Source organism: Staurois parvus, unplaced genomic scaffold (genome assembly GCF_062004578.1).
Source record: "Staurois parvus isolate SC_StPar_1 unplaced genomic scaffold, SC_StPar_1.0 ptg000406l, whole genome shotgun sequence".
In the NCBI taxonomy this organism is placed as follows: domain Eukaryota; kingdom Metazoa; phylum Chordata; class Amphibia; order Anura; family Ranidae; genus Staurois; species Staurois parvus.
Window position 1 is genome coordinate 1,521,691 of NW_028318202.1, and position 20,045 is coordinate 1,541,735.

Below are 20,045 nucleotides of genomic sequence, written 5' to 3' on the forward strand. Positions count from 1 at the left end.
GCCGGGACCATCGCGGCGGGGATCGGGGGGATCCCTGACAGCAGGTGTGCACATCTTGTCCATCCTAGTCAGGGCGCAAAAAAGTCAACTTTTATAACCTAAATCTTAAAAAAAAAAAAAAATTGCACCAACTGCTCAGCCCCTGCAATGCTAGTTTGTCCTAACCCGTCACTTTTGCTTGATGGCTTGGTCTACATATAACTGTAGAGAAATCATATTAAAATTGAACATTTATATTTAAAAAAAATGGGACTTGTTAGTCTTACATGTGTCTAATGTCTTCGTTGCTAATGACCTTTGTAATCATTTTATTGAAAAACTATGAAGACATTGCAGGCATTTTTTTATCAATAGCCAGAGTTTATAAATGTTTTCTTTATATGCAGATGATGGCCATGAAGTCCAACCTGGTGACGCTAGCTGAGAATACTCCAATCAGTAGTTCAGAGGTAAAGCCAAGGCTTAAAAAGTTATTTGCTTTTAGTTATAAAGAGATTATGCACGTTGATGTAACTAATAACTGTAGCATCACCTAGTAGTGGGGCTTTCACCTTCACATTAATAGTTGACTGCTGCTTGAGACCCCCCAAGTGTAGCATCCATCCAGGAGCAGTACAAGACAAACAAAACTCATCCCAGTTGTTGTTCTGAAACTACTATGGCTTCTTTTTGAACTTGTTTCCTGATTGAATTATTGTATGTTGGAATAAGGATATACAGTGCATCCATAAAGTATTCACAGCGCTTAACTTTTGCCACATTTTTGTTATGTTATAGCCTTATTCCAAAATGGATTAAATTCCTTTTATTCCATACATTGAAACTGTTCATAGTCTGGGGATAGGATCCGGTGCAAGGGGGAGAGGGGGGAGGAGCCTGAACATGGCGGCACAGGAGAGTGTGGAGTAAGCACTCTCCGTTAACCTTCCCCACCTATCCTCCCTAAAGTGTCTTGGATGATTCTAAATAGCTGTGCTGGAGGGCGGCAGGAGACTAACCTGTATGGAAGGGGGGTCCCGGCGGTGATGTGGTGGTTTGACCGGAGTGAGGCGACGAGGTTCCCGTCCCCCTGAGACTTGACAGCGGTAGTGGCGGAGGAAGCGTAGGGTTGCCAGGCAACGAAGAGAGGCGGCGTGACCACCTGGGTTGCCACGGAGGAGTGCTGGGAGAAGGAGAAGCCGGCCGGCGTCCTAGGGAGCCGGTGAAACGCCGGCTTTCGTCCCTAATCTGTTCCCAGGGGACTCGGGGGTAAAGAAAAAGGGGCCCAAAGGAATCCCCCTAAAGAGAGGATACGGCCACAGGAGACCAGACAACAAAGGATTGCAAATGTGGAAGCCGCTCCATAGAGGAGGGTGAGTGAAAGCTACTAGTCTTATGTGCTGGTATTTCTGACTGTGTTATAATTTATTGAATGAGATACCTAGTTTAAAAAGGAAGAAGGGGATTCCTAGAGAGGGTCTGAAGGTGTGGAAGAGAAAAGGTTATTGCCTGGCCATAGAAAAAGAAAGGAAAGTGAAAAAAAGTCCCATAAGCGACATGAAAGGCAAAAACATTAAAAGGAGTGGGCCCAAGAATTCCCAAACTGGTACGATTTAAGAAGTATACGTCACGGGAATTTGACTCCAGAAAGAGCTCAAGGAGTAATTGAAAAGAGTGAACTGGAAATAAGTATGGATAATAGCTCGAGATCGTCCCTGGGATCGGTTAATAATAGTCAACAAATAATGGAAGTAATGGAGCTGAGAGAAACTGAAAAAGAACTGCAAATACCAAATAAAAAGGAAATGGCGGAGATGTTTAAAATTTTGGAAAAATCAATAAAGCAAGAGATGGGAATAATTCGGAAAGAAATGGGGCAGTTGTTAACTAGAGTGGAAGAAATGGAGGAAAAAGTTAAATCATGCCCAAATCATTCCAAAATTAGAGAAATGGATAATATCAGGAGAGCACAAAAAAGACTGCTTTATATGATGGAGGATCAAGAAAATAGGGAAAGGAGACATAACCTTAGAATAAGAGGAGTCCCAGAGCTGTTACAGGGCGAAGATTTAAAGGAGACAACATGTAAAGTTTTGAACTCCATAATGGACAGATCTGTGGCGGAGATGTTTAAATTGGATGGAGAGTATAGGATAGGGAAGTTTCAACAAGAAAAAGGCTCAGAAAAATCAAGAGATATAATTGTTCAATTCCATAATTATGGAGACAAAGAGGAGATATGGAAGAAGATTAAAGGAAGAACAAATATTAAATATGGAGGAAAAAATATTCAAATTTTCGCAGATTTAGCAGCCGGGACATTGAGAAGAAAGATCATTGAAACCCCTACTAGAATTGTTGAAAAAGCATAATGTGCAATATAGATGGGGTTGCTCAGCTTGTTTAATTGGATGGAGGAATGGAGTCACAGCATTTCTAAGATATCCTGAAGATATGAAAGACTACTGTGATAAATTTGAACTGCAGCAAATGGAGATACCGGGATGGGAAGAGGAGGAGGGAGAGTCTTGCGCTTTGGGAAAGGAGGAGTGGCAGCTAGTTAGAAGGGAAAAAAAGAGAGTTTATAGATAGAGAGACACTGGGGAGGAGGGTGGGGGAAGGTGAGCGGTACATGGTTGGAGCAAAACCCCAAGGTTGGAATCAAAGGTGGGACTTTTACCACAAATAATTCATAGGCAAATAAGAGGCCTAAGGGGGGGGGGATGGGAGTGGGTTGGGATATGGGTGTTGGGGGGGGGGGGTGTATTAGGGGTAACACTCTGCGGAATAAGAGGAGATGGTAGAGGAGTGGAAGAAGAAAGAAGTTAAGAGGTGTAGGGAAATATGGAAGAAGTCCAGTTTGTAACTTATAATGTAAAGGGGTTGTGTAGTTCTGGGAAGAGATTTAGGTTGTTTAAAGAATTGCAACACAGAACATCTTCTGTGGTTTTCCTACAGGAGACACACGTAGGGATTGAGTCAAATGTTAGGCTGAAGACTAGATATTTCCCGGTATGGTATTATGTGGATTCACCAATTAAAAGAGCAAAAGGGGTAGCCATAGGCTTTGCAAAGAATATAAGGTTTGAGTTGGAGAAGAGAATAACGGATCCAGATGGAAGGTATTTGTTTTTGAGGGGTAAATTGCAAGAAATTGAGTGTACAATATGCAGCATATATTGCCCAAAGAAGAAACCGGAGGGGAGTATTGAAGAAGTTGATGGATTTTAAAAGGGGCTGTCTGACAGTGACTGGAGACTTTAATGTTTGTATGGACCCGCGGATGGATACTACTTCTTCTGTGAGGAAGGAGGAAAGCGGGTTCCTGAGATCATTAAAGAAATGGATGCATGAATGCCAATTGGTGGATATATGGAAAATTGGGCATATGAAAGAGAGAGATTATACTTTTTTCTCAGACATACATGTGACTTATTCTAGATTGGATTATATACTGGTAGAACATCGATTTATAGAGTCTGTGGTGGAAGTAAAAATTTAAGTAAATTCTTTATCAGATCATGCCCCGGTTGCAATGAAGTCAAGATGGGGCAGAGAGGAGAGAGGAGGCTTAGTTTGGAGGATGAATGAGGCACTCCTTCTGGATCAAGAGATCAATCGCAAGATTGAGATGGAAATTAAACGATTTTTTGAGGAGAACGATACAGAGGACGTGTCGGTTGCTACGGTGTGGGAGGCCCATAAGGCCTACATTAGAGGACTACTTATTGCAATAGGGGCAAAAAAGAAAAAAGGAGGGAAAAGATCAACGGACTTCTAAGTGAAATATTCGATCTTGAACAGGCTCATAAAAGGAAAATATCTAAGAAGATAATGCAGAAAATAATAAAAAAGAAAGACGAATTAGAGAATGTGATGGAAGAGGAAAAAAGAAGAGCCTTTAATAAAGTAATAAGTGAAAGGTATAGATGGGGAGATAGGCCGGGAAAGTTTTTAATGCGAGCCCTAAGGAAAAAGAAAAATATTAATTATATAGAAAAAATAAGAAACCCCAAGGCTGAACTGGTTCACTCAAGTAAAGACATTGCTAGAGTATTCAAGGAATATTATAGTAAGCTGTGTAAGATCATACCCCAGGATACTTTAAATAAAGTTGAAATAGTAAATCGAGAAAAAAGAACATACTTAAAAAACGCAGGTCTATTAAAATTGAATGAAGTACAATTGAACTCCCTAGAATCAGAAATTACGTTAGAGGAAATAAAAACAGCATTAAGGAAGAACATGGATAGATATAAAGGGAATATGGGTAGGAGATAGAGAACATAAGGTGGCGGCCTATGCGGATGACTTGTTGTTCTATGTTGAAAATCCTAGGATATCACTTCCAAATCTAATGAGGACATTGAAGAAATATGGGGAATTATCAAATTTAAAAATTAACCCGACAAAAAACGAAATCTTAAATATAAACCTTAAAAACAGTGAAAAAGAAAAAATACAAGAGTATTTCCCCTTGGTTTGGAGAGAAAAAGAATTAAAGTATTTAGGGGTAAAAATGAATAAATCTCAAAATACTTCTAATAGCTTTTATTTCCATACACACAAATGCATTGGGAACACTACGTATTCTATTCCAAATCAAAACATGAAGAAAAATATATCAAATTTGTGTTGTTCCTCTAATAAAATTTGAAGAAAAGTGAATATTAGACTGTTCAAAAAAATAGCAGTGTTTGTATTCTTCTTTATAAACTCAAACATTCACTATATAAACTGAAAAATGTTTGAAGATTTTGCTTTCCTTTGAATCACTTAATTAATATTTTGTTGTATAACCACTGTTTCTGAGAACTGCTGTACATCTGTGTTGCATGGAGTCAACCAACTTCTGGCACCTGTGAACAGCTATTCCAGCCTGGGATGATTGAACTACATTCCACAGTTCTAATCTATTTCTTGGTTTTGCCTCAAACTGCATTTTTGATGTCACCCCACAAGTTTTCTATTGGATTAAGATTCGGGGATTGGGCTGGCCACTCCATAACGTCAATCTTGTTGGTCTGGAACCAAGATGTTGCACGTTTACTGGTGTGTTTGGGGTCGTTGTCTTGTTGGAACACCCATTTCAAGGGCATTTCCTCTTCAGCATAAGGCAGCATGACTTCTTCAAGTATTCTGATGTATTCAAACTGATCCACGATCCCTGGTATGCGATAAATAGGCCCAACACCGTAGTACCAGACACATCCCCATATCATGATGCTTGCGCAGCCATGCTTCACTGTCTTCACAGTGTACTGTGGCTTGAATTCAGTGTTTGGAGGTCATCTGACAAACTGTCTTCGGCCACTAGACCCAAAAAGAACAATCTTACTTTCATCAGTCCACAAAATGTTGAACCGTTTCTCTTTAAGCCAGTCAATGTGCTATTTGGCAAATTGTAGCCTCTTCAGCGCATGTGTTTTTTTTCAATAGTGGGACTTTGCAGGGGCTTCTTGCAGATAGCTTGGCTTCACATAGGCATCTTCTAATTGTAACAGTACTCACAGGTAACTTTAGACCTTCTTTGATCTTCCTGGAGCTGATTGTTGGCTGAGTCCTAGCCATTTTGGCTATTCTATCCATTCGAATGGTAGTTTTTCGCTTTCTTCCATGTCTTTCTGGTTTTGGTTGCCATTTTAAAGCATTTGTGATCATTTTAGCTGAGCAGCCTATCATTTTCTGCACTTCTTTATATGTTTTCCTCTCTCCAATCAACTTTTTAATCAAGGTACGCTGTTCTTCTGAACAATGTCTGGAACGACCCATTTTTCTCAAAATTTCAGAGAGAAATGCACTGTAACCAGCATGTACAACATTTGCTGCCTTCCTTCCTTAAATAAGGGGAATAATTGCCACCTGTTTTTCAAAGAATGAATGGCCTCACTAATAGAACTCCACACTGCTATTATTTTGAACATGCCCCTTTCAATTAGTGATTCAATTGCACAGAATCAGCAGCATGCATGTCATGACTGTTGGGTCTGTTGGATTTCTATTACTTTACTACACCTGCTAGTAAATTATTTGCCATGTAGAAATATCATTTCTACCAAAAACAGTGATTGATCAGGTTAGTGATGTCTGACTGCTATTATTTTGAACACAACTGTAAGTATTCACAGCCTTTGCCATGACACTCAGAATTGAGGTCTGGTGCATCCTGTTCCAGCTGATCATTCTTGAGCTATTTCTGCAACTTGATTGGAGTCCACCTATGGGAAACTCAGTTGATTGGACATGATTAGGAAAGGCATAAACCTGTCTATATAAGGTCCTACAGTTAACAGTGCATAGGCACTCTTGTGCTTGCCATAGGTTCATTGAAGGACATGCCTCCCTCCTCTCTTTTTGGGTACTCTTTTGTTGGCCTGATACCAAAGTTATTTTTTTGTTAGGGCGGATGTGCTATTGAGCTCTAAAGCAGACCGAGATCTTTGATAAATCACCCCTTCTTGAACATAAGAACCGGCTCTTTGTTGCCCTTTAACGTACCCCCCTTCCCCTCCCCCTTCCATGGTGAAGGGCATGTGAGCTGGCTTCAACATTGAAGAGGGGCTGTATCCTCACTTTGAAGATATTGGTGTGCTCTTAGTGTGCTGGGCTGGTTAGTTCTTGAAAGGCCAACCAGCTAACCTTCCCATATTGAAGAGTATGTGGGCTGGTATCAACAAGGTAGAGTGGCTGAGAGTTCAATCTTGGGATACTGATCTGCATGCTTGCTCTTCTCTCAAGTTGGTTCTGGGGCGGGAGGAGAAGGGTCCCACTTTTTGTTTTTTTTCTTTCCTTTTAAATATTACTAGGGCGAAAAAATCACTGGTAGAATTTTTGCAGTGAATCTTTAAAGACCCCCTATCTCAAAAGTATGCAGCCTAATATTTTTTTTTAAGTTAGATCTTTGGCTCACCCCAATCTTATTCCAGAGTGCAAGTCATACTCTGCTTGTTAGAACTCTTAAGTATATTTATTTAATTGCACAATGGAGGGTGAGGTTTTATTTTTCCTTTTGCTCTAACAAAGATCAGGTGGTAAGCTCAATAAATCTTGAACTTCTTATATTATATGAATATATGCACAAATGTGGTGAGATTCATACAGGATTATGAGTTATCCGTATATCTCAAATTAGAGAGATATTAGAAATCTTAAATGGAAATAACCTTCACAAGTGCACACAACAACCATGTCCTCTGCAATCCAATAGCATAGGATTTAGGCTCCATGCACCCTAGGAGCTGTAAAAATGCTGGATAAAAAGCAGCTGCCCACATCCTTAACAGCCAATGACTTATCAGCTGTCAGCGGTTACCCTCTGGCAGATGATTGCAAGCAAAAGAATTACTAGCAAAATTACAGACAATAGCATGAAAGTCCCCCTTAATCCATACGAAGCCCTTCTGGTCTGGTATACATTTTAAGGGGAACCCCACGCTAAAATAATAATAAAAAAAAACCAGCATGGGGCCCCTGCAATCCATACCAGGCCCTTAACCGAGCAAGTAGCCTGGCAGACCAGGAAAGGGGGAGACGAGCGGATGCCCCCTTTCCTGAACCATACCAGGCCACGTGCCCTCAAAATGGGGCGGGTGCTTTGGGGTAGCTGCCCCCCCACCCCCAAACACCTTGTACCCATGTGTTTTTTTTTTTTAAATTTTTGGAGTGGGTTCCACTTAAAATTCATACCAGGCCAGGTATGGATTGGAAAATGTTCATTCAATTGTTTAATTGTGTAGAAAAAAAATAATCACAGACATGCCTCAAAACTATTTTCATTTAACATTCCAACCTTCTGGTTTAAGGAAACATTTAAAAAAAAATAAAGAAAACTGTAGTCAGTTGCAACTGTGTGTGCAGATCAAGCAGAGGGAAAAAATATGGAATCACTCAATTCTAAAGGAAATATTACTGGTGGCTTCCCAAATTTGGGTCCAAGCTACTGAATCGAAAGTAAGGCCGAGGTCCCTCTCCCATTTAGAAACGTGAGGAGGAGGGGTAGATTTTACAGGTTCCAAGAGCTGTCTGTATAAGTCTGAGAGGAGACCCCTCCAATGGGAAGTTCAAAGTAAGAAAGGTAAGGGGTTAAGGGTTCCGAGGGGAGTAGGGGAGAGAGAAAATGCTTTATTTAAAAGTAGCAAAAGAGTTCTGATGAGGGTAGGCCGTAGGTTTCACGTAAGGATGGGAATGGTGTTATCTTGAAAGAGGATATGAATTTGTATATACGGATCAAGCCAGCTGAGGCCCATGCTGAGGAGGGGGGTATGCTGGGTAAAAGTCTGGGTTTCAGAGGAAGGAAAACATGGGGTTGTGGAGTGACTGTAAAAGGTAGTATTTTTTAAGTTTGTCCCAAATGAAAAGATAATGACGTGTGATTGGATTGATAAGCTTGCGTCTTAGAGACAGGTCTAGCCATAAACGTTTAGCCACCGATGAAGGGTCACAGTCTATGGATTCTACAACTGATTCAGAAAAATGAGGGAGGGTTGTAACAGCGCAAACACTGCAAAGTCCTGGGAAATGGTAGTATGGGGTGATCGTGGTATTAGTGGCTACTGTATGAAGAGCGTAGGATTTCGTGTGGCACTGAGGGCAAGGCTTCCAAATAAGCTGTAGCAACCTCTGTAGATGAGAAAAGGAGAGAAGCGCCTCTAAGTGCAATAAGTCTTTTTATTCAAGTCTAAATGTAGAAACACTCACATGTGTAAAGTAATCATAAGCTTAAAAACCGTGGTTAACAATAGTTAACGGTGGGGTGGTAACCCGGGTGAAGAGCCGTCACCTTACTGTGATGTGGGGAGGTCAGTTCTCGGCTGGAACAGCGTGGTGGCTGGAGGGGAACAGCGGTGAGGCCGGCCAGCGTGCACGTCCTCCCTCAGAGCCAGATGGAACGCACGCTGGAACGTATCGGCGGCATGGCCGTGATGACGTCAGATCCCAGGGTGCACTGCGACGCGTTTCGGAGCATGTGCTGGCCGTGGAAGGCGGAAGTGCGCTCCTTTTTTCAAGCAGCCCCACCGTTAACTATTGTTAACCATGGTTTTTAAGCTTGATTACCTCACACATGTGAGTGTTTCTACATTTAGACTTGAATAAAAAAAATTTATGGCACTTAGAGGCGCTTCTCTCCTTTTCTCTTTTCTTATGGATTCTACAACACCCATAGGGGTGTTTCTTTGGTGGTGTGAAATTTGGGAAGCTGGGCCAAATGTGCTGCATGGTAGTAGGCTTGGAAGTTGGGTAATCCCAGACCGCCTTTCAGTTTATCGGTGTAGAGTGTTTTCTTGGGGAGATGGGGTTTTAATTTATTCCAAACAAATGTGAAGACGCAATGTTGTAGGATGCGGTGAAAGTATGCAGTAACTGAGATTGGGAGAACTCGAAATAGGTATAACATTTTTGGTAAGATGGCCATGTTGATGACCATGATTCGCCCAAGCCAAGAAATGGGTAATGAAGACCACTTGTTCATAAGAGGGGTGAGATGAGAAAGCATGGGGGGATAATTTGCACAGTATAGGTCACTTGGGTTTGCTGTGAATTTGATCCCGAGGAAAGGAATAAAACGGGAGGACCAGGTGAAAGGCAGGACTGTTCGTAGTTGGTCTATGAGAGGCGACGGAAGGGATATATTCTGGGCCGTCGATTTGTGAGGGTTGACTTTGAGGACTGAGACACGGCCAAATTGGTCTAGTATATTTTAGGCTGATATCAGAGGAGATGTACTGTGAAGAGCAAGACATCAGCTGCAAAGAGGCAGAGCTTATGATGAACTCCCCCTAGTTCAATGCCTTTAACATTCGGAGGATCAGTGTGGATTAGTATGGCTAAGGGTTCTATTGCTAAGGCAATGAGTAGGAGTGATAGGGGGTGCCCTTGACGAGTGTTTCTATTGATGGGGAACAAGTCAGTCCTGTATCTGGCATATTGGACATGGCATTAGTATAGAGTGAAGAGATCCATCTGCCCCACCACTGTAACCCCTTGCTCATTTGCTCCACCGATGTACCCCCTTTATTTGCCCCATCAGTGTGCCTCCCTGCACATTTGCTCGACTGCTGTACCCACCTGCTCTTCTGTCTCACTGCTAAACCCCCCTTTTCATCTGTCCTAACACTGAACCTACCTGCTCATCTTCCCCACCATTGTAGCTCTTTCTCACCTGCCTCACCAATGTACCTCCTGCACATTTGTCCCAGCTTTGAATCCCCTTTTTCTTTTGCCCCACCACTGTAATTCTCTGCTCATCTGTCCCTCATTTGTGTATCTCTTTGCTTATCAGCTCCACCGCTGTAACCCCCTGCTGATCTGTCCCATCGCTGCAACCGCCTGCTGATCTGTCCCACCGCTGTAACCGCCTGCTGATCTGTCCCACCGCTGTAACCGCCTGCTGATCTGTCCCACCGCTGTAACCGCCTGCTGATCTGTCCCACCGCTGTAACCGCCTGCTGATCTGTCCCACCGCTGTAACCGCCTGCTCATCTGTCCCACCGCTGTAACCGCCTGCTCATCTGTCCCACCACTGAACCCCTGTCTGATCTGCGCCGACAGTGAACCTTCCCGCTCATCTGTTCCACCACTGTAAACCCCTGTTCATCTGCCCCATCATTGTATCGCCTTGATTTTCTGTCCCACCACTGACACCCCCACCGCTCTTCTGTCCCACCGTTGTACCCTCCTGCACATGTATGATATGCGCAATATGCAGAGCAGTGATGTCACATACAAGCATCTTTAATGTATGCATAATAATGAGCTAAATTCAGGGGCATTTACTAAAAGCAGTGGGCCTGTGTACAAGATCCTAAGTTGGGCCCTCCCAGCTTAGAAAAGTTAAATGGTGTAAGGGTCAGTTCAGCAGGCGCAGCCGGAAGATCAGCGTGGTCTTCAGATGCTGAGTGAGGGCGTGGCGGTCAGGATGAATAGCTTGGCCGGGATGTGGGAAGCATGTGCGTCACTGGGCTGTGACATCAACGCGCTTCGCCCACTGAGTCACGTGGGCTTCTTCAGGATATGGCAGCCATGTTCTTGAAGACTTGTATATCTAACAAGAATGTCACTTCCGGTTCTCGTAGGAAAGATGGTAGCCAGCCAACATGCATGTCAGCAGTATCAGGGAGACTACAGACGTCATATAAAGATATAAAAAATGTGAGACCATAGACGGAAAGTAATCAGATAGCGGTATAACCTATCCAAAATAGGATTGACAGAAGGGAAAACAGCTAGTATATAGTATGATGTGAACAGGAGGGGGCAAACATCAATTCAACAACAAAAAATCAATCAAAAACAGCGGGTTAAGAAAAATAATAAATAATTGATTTGTTAAGAAAAAAAAAACATCAAGGATCCAAAAAAACATGCAAACTGAACTCATTATTCAACCCCACTGGTGCCAGTGATCCGAATTTAAAAATACATTCTTTTTCTTTACGTAGCAAAACAGTATCAAAATCACCCCTCCTAGATGACAGTTTCAGGGGATGAACAGTTACTAGGGGATGAACTGTGTGCTAGGGCAAAGTGTTCCACCACAGGAGTACGATCGTGATGGTTACATACACTATTAATATGTTCTCCAATACATACACGCAGTGAATGTTTGGTTTTTCCTATGTAGATTTTGTCACAAGGGCATTGTAGCATATAGATAACCCTAGTGGTAGCACAGTTTATAAACTGCTTGGTGTAAAAAAAGGCAAATGCCAGCAGTATCACTTAAGGTATTAGTACAATCAATGAATTTGCATATTCCACATGCATGGGTACATGCCTTTAAGTGGTGCTAGATTAGCAAGCCAGTTTTTTGGGGGAGTGTGCATAAATTCAGACTTGACAAGATTGTCATGCAAATTCATAGCGCGCTTGGCCACCATAAAGGGTTTGGGACCTACAATGGAAGAGAATTCGGATGTTTGGGTCAATATGTGCCAATGTGTCAGGGCTCCCGGTAAGACCAGAGATGCGTGAACTGACACAGGGAAACGCAGGCTCAAGTATGGTGTAACAATATAATTTATTAAGGGTTATACACAAATATAACACACACTATAACAAAACCAAACCTCCAACTGATAACGGAGTGTACACAGATACGAGCAGTCAGGGCTGGTGAGGTGGAGTGGTCAGGCGGGCCGGGTCAGTAATCATCGGGCAGACAAGACACAAAGGAGTAGGCAGAGCGTAGTCAGACGGGCCAGGTCAGGAACAATCAGGCAGACAAGGTACCAAAGGAGCAGGCTGGAGAGTGGTCAGGAAAAGCCAAAGTCAGGACAGGCGGAGTTCATTCAGGGTCAGGATCAAGCAGAATCAGGAATCAGGCAGGAAGCAGACAGGATGCAGGTACAGGGGCTCATGGGAAACATACACCAAGGCACTGACTGCAGGTCTGGCCATTGCTTAAATACACCTCCTGCAATCGGCCCCAGGTGTTGGCTGATTGCAGGAGTGAGCTTCTGGCTGCTGAGAGCACCCGCTGGTCAGCCCTGGTACTGCAGCCCACACGGCAGCTGAGTCCCACCACCAGTGCTGAGTCCATTCCTGACACAATGTTTGGTAAGGATGGCATGCACAGCTTCCCATTGGGTTCCAAATCTGGTGATAATCCGTACTGGAGCTGAGTTACTGGGGGTTGACCTAGGCCCTTGCACCGCAAGCAGCTCATCACGGCTGCGTTTGGAAGCTGCTGATAAAGATCGTCGAAGATTGCTATGTGAATAACCTCTTTTGCGAAACTGCTGGTATAGGTCATGGGCCTCATAAAGGTAATCCCTACCGTCAGTAAAATTTCTAAACACACACTATATTGCCAAAAGTATTGGGACACCCCTCCAAATCATTGGACCAGCTACAATTTCTCCTGCGCTCTAGGGCCCAGACCGGTGGCAAATAGATGGAACCAACACCAGAGCAAGCAACCACCAGTATATTTCAAGGTTGTGCAGCTCCAAAACAGGGCTGGGGAAGCCCGATTGATACTGCAAAGTGAAACAAAACACACAAAAAAAAAAACAACAAACAGCTCTGAGGAAGAAGGCATAGCCTTCGAAACGCGTCAGTTATACTGAGTGTCTACCCCCATGATGGGATTCGCGCTGGCTTCTTATCTTTGAAGTCCCTTTGAGGACTACATGCCTGATTTTATTCGCTGTTTGTGAGTACCTATCTTTTATTAATAAATTCTGTTACTGAGGTAATGCGCAAGGTTGGTGCTCTTCTTGTTTTTTGTTTCACTTTGCAGTCCAAATCATTGAATTCAGGTTTTCCAATCACCTCCATGGCCACAGGTGTATAAAATCAAGCACCTAGGCTTGCAGACTGCTACAAACATTTGTGAAAGAATGGGGAGCACAGTGAATTCAAGTGTGGTACCCTGATAGGTTGCTACCCATGCAATAGGTCCATCTGTGAAATGTCTTTGCTGCTAAATATTCCACGGTCAACTGTTTGTGGTATTATAACAAAGTGGAAGCAACTGGGAGCAACAACTCAGCCATGAAGTGGTAGGCCTCGTAAAATGACAGAGCGGGGTCAGCGCATGCTGAAGTGCACAGAAGTCGATGACTGTCTGTAGAGTCAATAGCTAAAGACCTCAGATTAGCACAACAAAAGAGCTTCATGGAATGGGTTTCCATGGGTGAGCAGCTGCATCCAAGCCTTACATCGCCAAGTGCAATGCATGCAGTGGTGTAAAGCATGCCACCACTGGACTCGTGTGGAGGCCTGTTCTATGGAGTGATGAATCATGCTTCTCTGTCTGGCAATCCGATGGATGTGTCTGGATTTGGAGATTGCCTGGAGAACGGTACTTGCCTGACTGCATTGTGCCAAGTGTGAAGTTTTTGGTGCAGGGGGGATTATTATTTGGGGTTTTTCAGGGGTTGGGCTTGGCCCCTAATTCCAGTGAATGGAACTCTTAAGGCATAAGCATGCCAAGACATTTTGTACAATTTCATGCTCCCGAATTTGTGGGAACAGTTTAGGAATGGGCCCTACCTGTTCCAACATGACTGTGCACAAAGCAAGGTCCATAAAGACATGAATGAGTGAGTTTGCAGTGGAGGAACTGGACTGTTCTGCACAGAGTTCTGACCTCAACCCAAAAACACCTTTGGGATGAATTAGAGCGGAAACTGCAAGCCAGGCCTTCTCACAAATGCGCTTCTGGAAGAATGGTCAAACATTCCCATAGACACACTCCTAAACCTTGTGGACAGCCTTCCTAGAAGAATTGAAGCAGGTATAGCTGCAAAGGGTGAGCCAACGCAATGTTGAACCCTACAGATGAAGACGGGGATGATATATATATATATATATATATATATATATATATATATATATATATACAGTGGGGATCGAAAGTTTGGGCACCCCAGTTAAAGATTTGTATTAATGTGCATAAAGAAGCCAAGGAAAGATGGAAAAATCTCCAAAAGGCATCAAATTACAGATTAGACATTCTTATAATATGTCAACAAAAGTTAGATTTTATTTCCATCATTTACATTTTCAAAATAACAGGAAACAAAAAAATGGCGTCTGCAAAAGTTTGGGCACCCTGCAGAGTTAATATCTTGTACTGCCCCCTTTGCCAAGTATCACAGCTTGTAAACACTTTTTGTAGCCAGCCAAGAGTCTTTCAATTCTTGTTTGAGGTATCTTTGCCCATTCTTCCTTACAAAAGTCTTCCAGTTCTTTGAGATTTCTGGGCTGTCTCTCACGCACTGCTCTTTTAAGGTCTATCCATAGATTTTCAATTATGTTGAGGTCAGGAGATTGTGAAGGCCATGGCAAAACCTTCAGTTTACGCCTCTTGATGTAATCCCCCGTGAATTTCGAGGTGTGTTTAGGATCATTATCCATTTGTAGAAGCCATCCTCTCTTTAACTTCAGCTTTTTCACAGATGGCATCAAGTTACCATCCAAAATTTGCTGAAATTTTATTGAATCCATTTTTCCTTCTACTTGTGAGATGTTCCCTGTGCCACTGTCTGCAACACAACCCCAAAGCATGATTGATCCAACCCCATGCTTAACAGTTGGACAGAGGTTCTTTTCATTAAATTCTGTGCCCCTTCTTCTCCAAACGTACCTTTGCTCATTCCGGCCAAAAAGTTCAATTTTAACCTCATCGGTCCACAGAACTTGTTTCCAAAATGCATCAGGCTTGTCTATATGTTCATTTGCAAAGTTCAAACGATGATTTTTGTGGTGAGGACGTAGAAGAGGTTTTCTTCTGATGACTCTTCCATGAAGACCATATTTATACAAGTATCTCTTTATAGTGGAATAGTGTACCACAACTCCAGTGTCTGCCAGATCTTTCTGGAGGGATCGTGCAGTAAAAACGTGAGTTTTGAATTGTTTTTCTCACAATCCTGCGAGCTGTTCTGTCTGATATTTTTCTTGGTCTTCCAGATCTTGCTTTAACTTCCACTGTTCCTGATGACTGCCATTTCTTAATTACATTCCAAACAGAGGATATTGACATCTGAAAACGCTTTTCTATCTTCTTATAGCCTTCTCCAGCTTTGTGAGCGTCAACTATTTTCAGTTTCAGTTTTCTAGACAACTGCTTAGAAGAACCCATGGTGCTGATTGTTGGGGCAAGGTCAGATAGGTCTGGGCATTTAAAACCTTTGAGATTGACATCACCTGGTCTTCCCAGACAATGATTGAGAACAATCCATGACACTGGCAGGTCTCAGCTTGGCAAAGGGGGAAGTGTATGCTATAAATTCTGCAGGGTGCCCAAACTTTTGCAGACGCCATTTTTTTGTTTTCTGTTATTTTGAAAGTGTAAATGATGGAAATAAAATCTAACTTTTCTTGACATATTATAAGAATGTCTAATCTGTAATTTGATGCTTTTTGGAGATTTTTCCATCTTTCCTTGGCTTCTTTATGCACATTAATACAAATTTTTAGCTGGGGTGCCCAAACCTTCGATCCCCACTGTATATATATATATATGTGTGTGTGTATATATATATATATATATATATATATATATATATATATATATATATATATATATATATAGAGAGAGAGAGTTGTGTTCAAAATAATAGCAGCCAGACATCACTAACCTGATCAATCACTGTTTTTGGTAGAAATTATATTTCTACATGGCAAATAATTTACTAGCAGGTGTAGTAGAGTAATAGAAATCCAACAGACCTAACAGTCATGACATGCATGCTGCTGATTCTGGGTAATTGAATCACTAATTGAAAGGGGCATGTTCAAAATAGCAGTGTGGAGTTCTATTAGTGAGTTCATTCATTCTTTGAAAAACAGGTGGCAATTATTGCCCTTATTTAAGGAAGGAAGGCAGCAAATGTCGTACATGCTGGTTACAGTGCATTTCTCTCTGAAATTCTGAGGAAAATGGGTCGTTCCAGACATTGTTCAGAAGAACAGCGTACCTTGATTAAAAAGTTGATTGGAGAGGGGAAAACGTATAAAGAAGTGCAGAAAATGATAGGCTGCTCAGCTAAAATGATTGCAAATGCTTTAAAATGGCAACCAAAACCAGAAAGACGTGGAAGAAAGCGAAAAACTACCATTCGAATGGATAGAAGAATAGCCAAAATGGCAAGGACTCAACCAACAATCAGCTCCAGGAAGATCAAAGAAGGTCTAAAGTTACCTGTGAGTACTGTTACAATTAGAAGACACCTATGTGAAGCCAAGCTATCTGCAAGAAGCCCCTGCAAAGTCCCACTGTTGAAAAAAAGATGTGCTGAAGAGGTTACAATTTGCCAAAGAGCACATTGACTGGCCTAAAGAGAAATGGCGCAAAATTTTGTGGACTGATGAAAGTAAGATTGTTCTTTTTGGGTCTAGTTGCCGGAGACAGTTTGTCAGACGACCCCCAAACACTGAATTCAAGCCACTGTACACTGTGAAGACAGTGAAGCATGGGTGCGCAAGCATCATGATATGGGGATGTGTCTCATTCTACGGTGTTGGGCCTATTTATCGCATACCAGATATCATGCATTAGTTTGAATACATCAGAATATTTGAAGAAGTCATGCTGCCTTATGCTGAAGAGGAAATGCCCTTGAAATGGGTGCTCCAACAAGACAACAACCCCAAACACGCCAGCATCTTGGTTCCAGACCAACAAGGTTGACGTTATGGAGTGGCCAGCCCAATCCCCGGATCTTAATCAATAGAAAACTTGTGGGGTGACATCAAAAATGCAGTTTCTGAGGCAAAACCAAGAAAGAGAAGAACTGTGGAATGTAGTCCAATCATCCCAGGCTGGAATACCTGTTCACAGGTGCCAGAAATTGGTTGACTCCATGCAACACAGATGTACAGCAGTTCTCAGAAACAGTGGTTATACAACAAAATATTAATTAAGTGATTCAAAGGAAAGCAAAATCTTCAAACATTTTTCAGTTTATATAGTGAATGTTTGAGTTTGTAAAGAAGAATACAAACACTGCTATTTTTTTGAACAGTCTAATATTCACTTTTCTTCAATTTTATTAGAGGAACAACACAAATTTGATCTATTTTTCTTCATGTTTTGGAATAGAATACGTAGTGTTCCCAATGCATTTGTGTGTATGGAAATAAAAGCTATTAGAAGGTTTTTGAGCTTTATTCACTTTTTTCAACACACTGATATTATTTTGCAACCAATGAGCTGTTAGTCCAGGAGCGATGGAAAAGCAGGTGGACGGAAGTCTCCAAAATAATCAAGCTGGTGGCCTTTCCGGCCTTGAAAGCATTTCAGAAGCACATCCGTGAGCATGGAGCTGGATGCTCTTGGCGGAGGTCTCACCCACTATGGGTTGGGCTTGGAGCAATCTGGTTCACCTAGCAGACGCTTATATTCCAACCCCGTAGAATTACATGGTGGACACTTTGAGTAGCAAATTGTTGGACAACAATGAATGGTCCTTGAATCAGTCGGTCTTCCACAAGATTTTCAGCCAGTGGGGTTATCCAGACATCGACTTAATGGTAACTCCAACCAATACAAAGTTCAAGCACTTCCTGTGACGTTTCTGGAAGCGGAGGCAGTTGATGCACTCAGTACTAGCTTATGTATTTCCTCCAGTATCCCTGATTTTCAGAATGCTCAACAGGATACGTCGGCATCCAGGGATAGTAATAGCAATCATCCCTCTTTGGCCTTGCAGGCCTTGGTTTCCATTACTGCACTTTGACAGTGGAACCCCGAATTCTTCTGTAGGTATCGAACCTACTCCAGCAAGGTCAGGTATTGCATGTGGATCCAGCCAAACTCTATCTAGTGTCTTGGAAATTGACAGGCAATGACTAAGGGAAGCAGAATGCTCACCTTCATCGTAGCATTATTGAAAGCAAGAGCCTCTACTACTACTAAAATAAGTATTTTATTTTAGAATATGTGAAAAATTTACCATCTCTGCAGAAGTCTAAAGCTTTGATCCCTTTTCACCATCAGAAGAGCAAGTGTTAAATTTCCTACAAACAGGCCTGGAATTGGGTTTACATGTAAACACACTCTGGGTATAAGGGTTAGCCAGCCCTGTCCACATTATCGGGAGTAAGGTGGATTACATGTCAACTGGTTTGTCAGTTTCTGAGTGCATGCGCCAGAGTTCATCCTCCACACAGATCATTTGTCCCTCCATGTGACCTGCAAGTGGTGCCCAACCTGCTATCCCAGTCACCCGTTCTGGTTGATCAGTCATCTTCATTATGGAATGTAGCGATGAAGGCAGTATTCCTGACTGCCATTACATCTGGAAGGAGGGTTTTGAATAGTCAGGCCTTAGGCTATTATTCTCCCTATAGCTGTCACTTCCCAGACAGGGTAGTGTTAAGGACTCTTCTTTGTCATCAAGTCCAAGAAAAGATCTACGTTCTTCCCAGATTTCTCAGTATTAGTCTAAGGAAGTGGAAGTGCGTGGAACCTGTGGGTATGCTGCCATCTCTAACTGTAAGACTGTGTAGCAAAGTGTCAGTTTTCTTAAAATAAGGCCAATTTAGGACATGTCCAAAGCAAACGGCTCCCATTATTTACTTGGGCTCAGGAGTCAGTTTTTTAACTGGGGTAGTTTGTTGGCTCTTCTGGCTTCAGCACTTGAGTTCTCAGTTCTAATCCCAACCTTCTGGTTGTAATTGAAATGTACTTGAGTACATTTCGCTTTAGAAATTATCAGTTGAGAAAGTAATCATATTTCAGTTGAGCAGGTCCATGCATTGTTGTAATTTTGGCTGTAGATTGTAAAGAAAATACCTAGGTAAAGAGTTACAGAAATGTCATTACTTTGAAGGTAAAAAGACTTTGAATAGGACAACTGCAAGTTGTGTGATGTTTCTGATGTTGTTTAAACATTTTGTTCACTCATGAAACCATGTGGAAGCAAGGAATTGGGACACAGTTTGGTATTTTAAATGTCATCTTGAAATGTTACATTAATAAACACTATGAAAGGCTTGGTTGAAATTTAATTTGTATATTTCTTTGATTTTTTTTTTTATTTCTTTATAGTACATCACGAGACACAGAGCAGGCTATTTAACACTGTGGGTTATATGTCACCTATTTGTGAATGGCGGACCAATTGTAGAGGAAGTCCTTCACTATATAATCCCTCCTACACAGCAGATACTTCAGTTTTTTTTCCAGTGTCTGTAAGGTGGATGGTCACTGAAGTGTTGCATGTGCTCTTGGAGCATATCTGAAGATCCAGAATGGTTCTTTTGAGAACTGGGGACTTTAATCGTATCACAATCAGAAAGCTGTTCACCAAAATGGATGGTATCCAAGCCTTGCTGGATAAGGAGAAGAATTTTCTGGGTTTGCCTGTAATACAGCCTTACGACGCTGGACCTTGCGTAACGGAACCCTGTGCAGTATAATACTGAACAAGGTGCTGTACAGGTCCAAGGCAATGGCTCCAATTCAAAGGGGCCGAGTCCCTAAAGATCTGCATGACAAAGCCTGCTGTGCTGAGTGAAGGTTGGACTCCTGTTATGATTGAGTCCTGCTGCAGGAATGGTAAGTTCTCCCCATGGCCACTGGGGGCAGTGTGCTGTTTGGTCTGGCTGGGCCA

The 20,045-nt window shown here is 42.3% G+C and overlaps 1 protein-coding gene across 2 annotated transcripts in view; it reads left to right on the forward strand.

Moving 5' to 3' along the window:
- NUSAP1 (nucleolar and spindle associated protein 1) overlaps positions 1-20,045 on the forward strand; it is a 354,820-nt gene that overhangs the window by 230,639 nt on the left and 104,136 nt on the right. Inside the window, exon 6 of one of the 2 annotated variants that reach the window (XM_089686682.1) lies at positions 387-449. The exons of the other annotated variant lie outside the window; for it this stretch is intronic. Within the exon in view, the coding sequence (XP_089542808.1) occupies positions 387-449 (63 nt within the window). The remainder of the gene's footprint in view (positions 1-386; positions 450-20,045) is intronic. 2 annotated transcript variants of the gene reach the window in all.